The sequence below is a fragment of the Hakea prostrata genome, chromosome 5 (assembly GCF_041222555.1).
Source record: "Hakea prostrata isolate BN-2017 chromosome 5, UWA_Hpros_2, whole genome shotgun sequence".
Taxonomy (NCBI): Eukaryota; Viridiplantae; Streptophyta; class Magnoliopsida; order Proteales; family Proteaceae; genus Hakea; species Hakea prostrata.
The window spans coordinates 7,854,740-7,864,995 of NC_142604.1; the positions used below are offsets into that span (position 1 = coordinate 7,854,740).

General features: G+C 36.0%; 1 protein-coding gene across 1 annotated transcript; it reads right to left on the minus strand.

Moving 5' to 3' along the window:
* On the minus strand, positions 1 to 6,229 carry LOC149014812 (4-hydroxy-3-methylbut-2-enyl diphosphate reductase, chloroplastic-like). Its single transcript, XM_089155824.1, has 10 exons — positions 5,829 to 6,229; positions 5,309 to 5,505; positions 3,577 to 3,756; positions 3,335 to 3,466; positions 3,143 to 3,217; positions 2,954 to 3,059; positions 2,776 to 2,870; positions 985 to 1,170; positions 799 to 885; positions 1 to 239 (listed from the first exon to the last, which is right to left on the minus strand). The coding sequence occupies exons 1-10, from the start codon at positions 6,088 to 6,090 to the stop codon at positions 174 to 176; spliced, it is 1,386 nt and encodes a 461-aa protein (XP_089011950.1). The 5' UTR covers positions 6,091 to 6,229; the 3' UTR covers positions 1 to 173.
* Between the last annotated feature and the right edge of the window lie 4,027 nt (positions 6,230 to 10,256).

Genomic DNA, 10,256 nt, shown 5'->3' on the forward strand with positions numbered 1-10,256 from the left:
ATGCACTCAAATTAAAAGACATCCATCTTTCTATCTCTTTTAACTGAAAATAAAGATCCTACTTGTTGCAGTATAATGTAAATTATAAGGTCCCCATAGTCATGGGGAATATACACATCCATGGTGATACTTATCAGACACTCCATTCTTTGGTGTTTCCATGCAGCTCAGAATTACACCAACTGCAAAACCTCTTCACGTTTGATGTCGAAGACCTTGACAAGAACATCCTCAACCACCTGGTAAAAACCAAAGATTCAAAGATACAGTTGGTTAGGTCACACACAAACAGATAGAACAAGGATAGGGAGGAAACAACATTTGGCAGCAAGACATTGGCTAGATGTTGAGGTTAAGTGAAGCAGATCTCGACTCTCGACACATTAGGCTGAATCCATAATCAACTGTTAATACAATGGAATAATGACTTTTGCAGATAGTCCCTACATAAATGGCTATTCACATTGAGCTAGCAACATCAGGAATGTCCAAATGCTTCAGGGAACAAATCCTAAACTTTACTAATTCGGTAGCTATTAACCACCATAAATAATACCCATTCACATAGGGATTACACCCTATTGAAAATGCTACAAGGAAGTGCACATTTTATAACCTTTTTTAGGTAAGATGCAGAATGGATAACTTGTTGCCCTGACCTAGACCAGCAAAGTCAAAGAAAACAAATGTTCCAACTTATAGAGATTTACATAGGGAGAATCCACATTCAAGGTCCATATAGCCCTAGGCTCAAAAATGAAATTGTCTAAAGAACATACACTTTCTTTAAAAGATTACCTTATCTGGGGTGGAAGCACCTGACGTTACACCTACAGTGATGGGACCCTCTGGTAGCCAGTTATCTTTCTCAACCACCTCTCCGTGCTGTTAAAAATAACTTTAAAGTAAGTAAATGACTAACTCAAAAATTAATAACTGAAACTGTAAATAACAGCTGAGCACTTGAATGTTGATCTGCCTTACATTCAACTTGTGCAATATCTTGTTTCCTGGTCCTATTCTCTGTTCAGTGTCAACCCAGTAAGATGGAATTCCACGTTCCTCTGCTATCTCTTGTAGGTGGGAAGTGTTGCTCGAGTTCCATCCGCCAACTACTAACATGAGATCAAGCTGTTCATCCACGAGCTTATACATTGCATCCTGCCGTTCCTGGAATTATTTGAAAACAAAAATGCAAATAAGCTTTAATCCTATTTCTTGGTTTTTGTTTTGTTTATTTTGTGTGTGTGTGTGTTGTGTATGGGTGTTTTTACTTCTTTCTTTACTTTTTTCTTTTTTCTTTTTTCTTTTCTCTTTCTTTCTTTCTTTCTATTTTTTTCTTTTTTCTTTTTCGGGGAGAGCGGGGGGGATGGTGGCATGGAGGAAGGAACAGAAGTTGGATGAAGGAAATTTTTGTGCTTTTGACTGTTCCAGGCACCAGGATTTTTCTAGTGTGCCTCAGTACCATAACCAAGCAAGTAATAGGGCAAAGGATATGCGGTAATGACACGGAAGTCCAAACTTCCAACCAGGTCAGGTCATCCAACCTACATATTCCTTGACTTAAGAAGTTTCAGTCTGGTCCATCAGTACACAAGTAAACACAGATTAAATATTCCAGAGAATGCATGGCACTCGAAAGTACACATGAACATTTTTCCCCTTAAAATAAGAGAAGACCCCTTTTTTGGCTTAAAAAAGGGGGGATACAAGACCAACGAAAGTAACAAAAATCAATTTTAAAAAATACGGCCCCAAAAAATAGCAAATCGCAAGTGTCATCGAGATTAGTTTATTCTTGCACTCATCACAGTTCGGTGCCAACTTCATTAAAAGGAGTCCCAGTACATGAGGGTCTCATTACAGAAGGGTCTAGAGGAGCAAATGGAGCCATGTCCCCTGTTTCAGAGAGAGACTATTCTAAGTTTCGAACCCACAAACAACATGTTGCAATCGTCAGAATACCAAGGCTTGCTCCCTTTTGGTGCCACCTTTATTACACTTCTCTTAGTTGGTAAGAATCTTTACTACATCCCATTATGTCAAATTGTCAACAACATACTGAATCAAATTATTACTGCATTACAGTGTCTTCAAAACAATACAGTGCTTGTCCACTCTAGTGCCATCTTATTACACATTTGTTTCCACTTCCCATATGGCATGCCAAAGTTTTCTTACAGTATTATAAGCCTTAAAATATAAGAATAAAATCACATTGACCCATAAAAAGGTTGGACTTGAATTAATATACAAATTTCAGTTGTGAAATTCAACTATGACACAACAAGCCATATTTTTCAAGGTGGTGCACTGCCTAAGCATATCATGACAACATGTCTTGTTGACACTTCACAAGCTTACAGTAACTTGTACTTATTGCTTTGTTTTCAATGAAGATGCATATATTATATCCTCATATTGATTTTCCATATTAGATCAGCACTAGCATTATTTCATCGTACTGCATTGCATTGATATGGTTTCTACTTGGTGCATGAGCATTATTAGATAAAACTATCACTGGTATAATACTATTCACATACTGCATGCCTAGGCATCCATGAATGCTTTGGTTGCCAAGCTGCCTTGCCTACTATACAATAAAGGCATGGCATGAACTATGAAATGGCTGCTGTCAAATTTAGCTACATCAACAAGGAGTCCTTGCCATGATAAATGAAATGGCTGCTGCCAAATTTAGCTACATCAACACGTAGTCCTTGCGATGATAAATGAAATGGCCAAAACTAGAGCATTGGGAGAGAAAAGTACCTGAGTAGCATCACAAATCGTATTGAAGCTAATAAAGTGCTCATTGACATTTTGTACTCCATACTTCTGCATCATAGTCCTTTCAACCAATTTACCTAGCAAATCAAACAAATTTAGAATCTAAATATAACAAGTAATAATTTAATTTAAAAGAGTAACGAAGATTAGGAGCACTGACCGATTTCTTCTGTTTCTCCTTTAAGCATAGTTGTTTGGTTTGCAATGCCTAGTTTTACAAGATCAGCATCTGGATCAAATCCTTCGGAAACTGCAAACTTGAATTTCTGCAAAGACATTACAGTTAGCTTAAACCATAGGTTTTGAAGAATGTGGATAAATTCAGAAAAATAAACAACAGCTAATATACCTCCAAAAACGCCTCTTTCGTTGAGCTGGACCCATCAAGTTGACCCCCAAGGATGTAATCACATACATAAGTTGCCTGGTTTCATTGATACTACAAATTTGTTAAAATCTTCCATGCTAAAAACAAGCACTATACTATTGAGATAATTAAAACAGGATAAACAGAAAAATGAGGCAAGCAACATGTTTATACCTCTGCCATGTTCTTCACAATAACATATTTTCCCGCAAAAGATGCAGTTGCAACAGTCTCCTCATGTGAATATTTACCATGAATAATTGAGGTGTACTCACCCTTCTTATGCTTCTCAACAGTATTCCAGACCTTTTACATAAAAAATTTAAACATGAAAACATCAACGGAATGCAGAACATGAGGATTTATATGAAACTCCAAGAAATTGAAGGCCACAGGTACAATTCTTGGAAGAATACCTTAGACACCCACGGGCAAGTTGTGTCAACTATTTGCACATTTTTTTCACTCAAAGTCATCATCTCATCCACTGCAGCTCCAAAAGCAGGTAAAATCACGACGTCACCTTTATCAACAACACCAAACTGCTTATTCCCATCCTCACGTGGAATATCCTGGACTTGCATTTCCTCTAACCGCTGCAGCAATAAAATGAAAATATTTACTAAGACTCATGAATACAAAAATAGACTAGACAATTCCAAGAAAGAAGAAGAAAAAAAAACACTAAAGCAAAGTGATGTGAGCATTTCATGCATTCTTCCTTCATTTTCATTGTTATCAAATAGGACAACCATGCAAAGACATCTATCATGTCCATAAAAATAGAAACATAAATACTTGATCTGCAACTAGAACAAAATAAAGATGATTCAAATTGAAACATAAGAAGAAACAGAACTACCAAAAATGAAGGATCATGAACTTGTCAATGAACAACTTCTGGAAGCAAACCTGTATTTACATTCAGTCCTGTTGCTTATAAACAAGATAATATCATAAAAAATAATAATAAATAAATAAAAATAAAAAAGGAAACCCCGCCTCCTCTACCAGCAACTCCAGTCTAGGCTACCCATAATTCCAATGCTAAAACTGGTATAATTTTTACCAAATGAGATAAGAAAATGTTTCGACATGCCCCTGGTTTGATCTCAGGCAAGACTCTCGCATCATTGGAACTTCAATCAAGGAACCCTCAGGTGCCCCTTAAATAAGAATTTAATGCATCTCAAATAAATCAGAAAATAAAACACTGTAACTTGTAAACTTCCATGGAGCATTGTCTTATCTTAAAGAGGATAATACTAGGGACATGATTCAGAAACTTTAGGTCTAATTCACATCCTTCTACTAAATAATTTATTTTGTGTGTGTGTGTGTGCAGGTGAGAGAGAGGCAAAACAGGGGGTAAAAAGAAATAAATCCACAATTTAAAACTACAATAACAAATACAATATGCAAGACATTTGCTTGATTATACAGTAAATGGTGGTGATTGCTTCCCACTCTGCAATCAATCCTGGGGTTATAATAAATGCAAACCAATCTGGTAGACCCTGGTAGTAACACCCTAACTATATCCGCCTCCAAAATTGTTCATCTCAAATGACCTAGTTTGGACCTTTCTTTGCATCAACTTCTCCAGAGTCTTTAAAACAATATCATACAGACTTAGCAAGGTTCAATCACCACTATTATGCGCTACATCCTTGGGCAGAGCTCAAGATGATTCACTGTGCAATGGAAGAAAATAGAACAGAGATCTCTCAAGAACGCCAAAGGTGGGTAACAGAACCCTTTCCAGGGGAAACCCCAAATTTCACTTCTTTTTTCGTACAACAAGATAAGAAGCATATATACTAACTCCAAGTTGGGTGTACTTTACCATGGCAATGGGGGCTTCGCCCCCACAGCCCAAGCTCCAGGATCGCCCAACCATCACATACCTCACCAAAAAAAATCATTTTCAGGACACCAGAAAAAATGTCAGAGTGCGGCAAACTTTGAAACAGATACTATAATTCAAGACGCACAAAACAATGAGTAGAAATGAATAACCGAAGTAGGAACGCTAATATCTCTGTACTTGAAACTTAATCCAAGTTTAAGATATCCATTGAAAAAGTGAACCGGGACTAGAAGTAAATACGAATCATGAACAGAGCAGGAAAACAGACTTGAACCAACCTTATTCACAGTTGGATTGTGAATAATCTCATTCGTAATCCAGATCTTCTCCTCAGGAAATTGCTTCCTAGCTTCATAAGCAATCTGGACAGCCCTTTCAACACCCCAGCAAAACCCATATGATTCAGCGAGCTTGACAGTAACATTACCCCATGTGTATTCATTGCCGTTCTCCTTAAGCTTTTTAATCACATCACCTGAATTTTTCCATCAGATAAAGACAAATTAAATTCCACAAACTCCAGTCAATCATGTTTGAGGGGAAAAAAATAACTTTTGGTTCTTTATGAAGAAAGTCATGGATTCATTTCATCTAGCCCATGATTACGTTCCTTACTCTTATCAAACCGGAAAGAAATGGGGCACAGAAATCAGTAGACAAAGTCAAACTAAGCGAATTTTCACAAATTTCGAAAACCCACATCAGCTTTTGCTAGAAAAGAAGCAGAGAACGAAGAAAGAGGAGTTTCAAATTCACCTAGTTGGATCAGTAACCGAAGCAGTGAGTAAAAGTACTTACTGGTATATTCCCGGTTCATGAGCTCGAGGGTTTCTTCCTTGTGGCCGAAACCCTTGCGGTTGTAATTCTTGCTCCTCGTCAGGTTCTTCCGGAAAACCTTCGCATCAAAATCCGACTCCACGGCTGCTCCAGTTGCTGAAGATTCACCTCCACAACGAACCGAGAACGGTTTCCTACATCTGAAACTTGGGAAAATGGCTCCATTTTCCGGGAATTTGTCCGTACGAATTGAAAAACGGCAGAGTTGCAGAGAAATCGCCATGATTGATGACTGGTTAATGAAAATAGGTGTGTGTTTCTCTCTCTCTCTCTCTGTAATTCACATATTTGAAGAGCTTTTATAATCCAGACAAAGTCGAAGCAATTGACTGTAGTAACCACAACCACTGGAGCTGTCCAAATGTCTGTTGCGTGTTCCACGTACTTTGGATTTTTCTTCAATTTTTCTTTCTTCCACATAAATTACCAAAATTTACGTTTAAATTTCCAATTGTGAAGCCGATTAGTGATACTGATTTACAAATGTTGACAAGCCAAAGATTAGTGATAGGCCAAAGTCGACGTGTAAATGGATGGAAATCTACTATTACCGGATCTGATATAATCAGTCCTTTTTAGAAAGAAAAAAATATATATATATATATATATATATATATATATATATATATATATATATATATATATATATATATATATTTAATCTAATGATTTTTCTATAATTTAACCAATTGGCTATGATATGGATGGGGTTTATAATATTATTAAATGAGGTTAATGGATTTAACTTTAGTGAGACTCATAATGTCACTTAGTGAGACACATTTAAAATTAAATGATAAAATTTTAACTAGATATTATTCGATCCAATCTGATATGCAATTATCTGAATCAAAATTCAATTGTTTATTGGATGGTCAGTACCCGCGTAAGAGAAACCTTTCCATTCTCGGTCAAAGAATTGGTGCAGATGATTGTCGCGCACAATCTCCGCTTGCTGGGTCTCGGACCGTCGTTTGCTTGAACGCCCCGAAAAACATATTAGCTAGTGATTGTAAAGCCCTAATTCTTGACTGGAGGGGACACCATAGGCCTCTGCCCTTTGAGTTGACTGAGGGCATCAATCAAATAGTCGCATCACCGGCATTGTTTATTAGATGGATATGAAAATTTTATGGCTAAAAAAAAATTCGAATTCAAATACCTTAAACAAACATAGATGTGAATTTTGAAGGCGACTTTCGCAGCTATCCATTTTATAGGTTAAGGTTAAACAATTGATAACTCAATTGAAAAAATCAATTAATAGAACTGACAAAAATTCAAAAGACTTTTGAAGCTGAATAATATATGAAATAGCATGTAGCTCCGGAGGGAAACTTGACTATAGACTTACTGCTCCCTGTTGGAATTCAATTTAGTTGTGGCTTGAGTCAAGTTGTTTGTGTCTTAGTTGATTGAGTCCAAATTATTACTATTTTTCTATGAAATAATGGAGCAGTAAGTCTATTCTATTATATGCCCTTTAGGGAATAATTGTGGGTAACCAGATTTGAGATTTTTTTGAATACTTGGTTATGGTTTTTGGATGTATTTAATAAAAGAGGTAATATATTGAACTTCTCTATATACCATGGTTTTTTCCTTTTTAATATACTCTATTTTCTGTGGTAGGTTTGAACAAGGATTTTTTTTTAATACCATTTTGCCCATATGAAGAAGACAATAGTTAATAGCCAATGCCTCAACCAATAGAGAATTAACAAGCGAGACAAGAAGAAAAGGCTCCCGTAGGAAGGAAAACCAGTGTAATCTCTAATAATAACACTACTACTTCTATATATAAAACAGTATCTGAAGTTTAATCAGACCTGCTTGAGCGCACCTCGATTCAGAGGGAGAGCTTTGTCGTCCACAAGAGTTGAACCCATGACCTCTCTAGTGGAAAGTATGGAACTTACCACTCTACCAACCCTCATTAAATTTTATCAAAAGTTCAAATTACCAAAACAAAAATATAGGAGATTTAACAACAAAAAAAACATAAAACATACGAGGGTATAAAAGTCCTTAAAACAATGCCAAATTGTGACAGTATGTAAACCATAATATATCTGATTGGTCAAAACATTCTAGACAATGTTTACAATGTGAATTATCCAAAGGAATCTGGATCCTCACCCCGTCGGGGTAGCACAGAGTGCTCCCCAACGGGTTCCTGACCACACAAAACGTGGGGCCCACGGGTAATTTTTTTTTTTTTTTTTGTGTTTTTTCAAAAAATGTTTTCACCGTGGGCCCCACTGCTTTGTGTGGTCAGAAACCGTCGGGGGAGCACTTTGTGCTCCTCGTCGGGGAGCTGATCCGGACTCTATCCAAAGCACTCCCAAGTGGTCCCCACGCCATGAGGTGTGCTTTCTCCAATGGTTTTGTTTTTTTTTTATTTTTCACTTTCTCTAATGGTTTTAGTGAAAGGTAAAATCCTACCGAAAAAGAAAAAAATAGTAATAAATGTGACGATAACCAATGTCTTTGTTTCCTGTCCATGTTTTCCACGCTTCTCGCGTTTATTTCATTATTGCATTTTAAAAGGAATAGAATTACTCGACATTTATTAGTGGGAAAAAAAATATAGATTTTCCTAACACGTGTTTGAATAGCCTCCATATGTGCTTGGGACCCACTTAACTCAACCTAGCAAGTAGCGACGTTTGAAGGCAAATGCAATATAAAGGCAATATTGTAATACTTTTCATGTCAACCAATCTGAAGCTTGGCAGCGGATGCTTTAGCCCGTCGTAGTCTTTCTTCTGGTAATAGGTTTTGTTGGCCTGTGAACTCTCCCTGGCTCCGGGACGTGTTGTCCCTGGAGCTTGGCTTGTGTAACCGTTCTCATTTTGAATAAATTATAATTTACCAAAAAAAAAACAATCTGAAACTGAATATTAATAAATATATCATTTGTAGTACTAATCTTCAAATGTATTGTTGGATTCTAGTCCCACGAGGGGAGGGTTGACCATTTTCAATCACACTATCTGGGGTCACTTGTAAATATTTAAAAAATAAATATAAAAATTTAATGGGTCCCATGGAGAAGTCGTGGGTTCGATCCTTGCAGATAACATTTCCTCCCTTAAAGATATAATCAAGTAGTGGGCAAGTTGGCCGGATAAAATAAAAATGTATTATGATTTCAACATGCATAATACACATAAGAGTGTTTTGGATCTATTTCTGTCAAATATTATTTTATTTGGTGGAGTGCCACATGGGTTGCTGCTCTCCATATAAATATTATAATTTTGGAGAGTGTGGATTTTCCAAATTTTTGTGAAATGTTCCTAATTTGATGTGGATGTGCTTGAAGCTAATTGATATGTACCTAAACTGACCTAAATATCTTCATATGAAAACAAAATAAATAAAGATTAAATCAACATACATGTATACAATAAGAATGCCAACCCATCTATTAAATTACTAATAATTATCCATTTATTGTAATGGCTAAATGCAACCCGTAGCTTTAAGAGTTATTGTCCGAACTCATTATGGTAAGGTTATTTTTGCTTGGGCAGATGGTAGTAATGAAAAACATATTACTCGATTGGAATTATATGCAATCAAGCATGGCATGAAAACTACTCGTGAAATGGGTCAGACGATTATTGAAATTCGATCCAATTCCATGGTGGCCATCCAATTTATTCAATGACATTTTTCTACATATTGAAGGGTTATTGATTTGATCATGGAGATTAGGAAGCTAAGTGCCTGATTTTTTTATATGTAATTTTGTTCATCATGTTCTGGGAGATTAATGTTTGTGTGAAACTTCCTGCAAGATTTCCTTAATACTTCTCAAAAAATCCATCTATCTGCAGATGCTCTTCCGTTAGCTTTTTCTGCTTTTGTTTAAGATGATGCTAACGGTAATAAATTATTCAGAATGTAATTTTTTTTTATTTAATCAAAGCTCCCTTTCTCCAAAACAGAGTTGCCGGAACTGACCCGTCATCTTTAATGGATAAATTTGAGCTTATGTGTGCACAAATTTTAAATTAAAATAAAATATAAATGAACCACTTGTTGTGGTTGCGTGCTCTATATATATAAGTTGTCAATTTTTATCTATTTTTTCTAAGGTAAAACCTCTCCAAAACTACAAATCCGAGATTTTTTTAGTCAATAGTTTAATTGTAGAGTATTTTTCATGGCATCCACTTAAGTCGGCATAAATTCTTGAGTGCCACTCAAGTGGAAAATATTTCAAACTATCGTAATTGACTTTTTTCAGAAGATCAAGTTACTCATTGCTACCTTTCAACTTTATATCATTATCTTTACAAATTTAAATGGTCAATGAACCAAAATACCCACAAATGGATAAATTATTAATCACATTTAGTTGAGAAAAGACTTATTGTT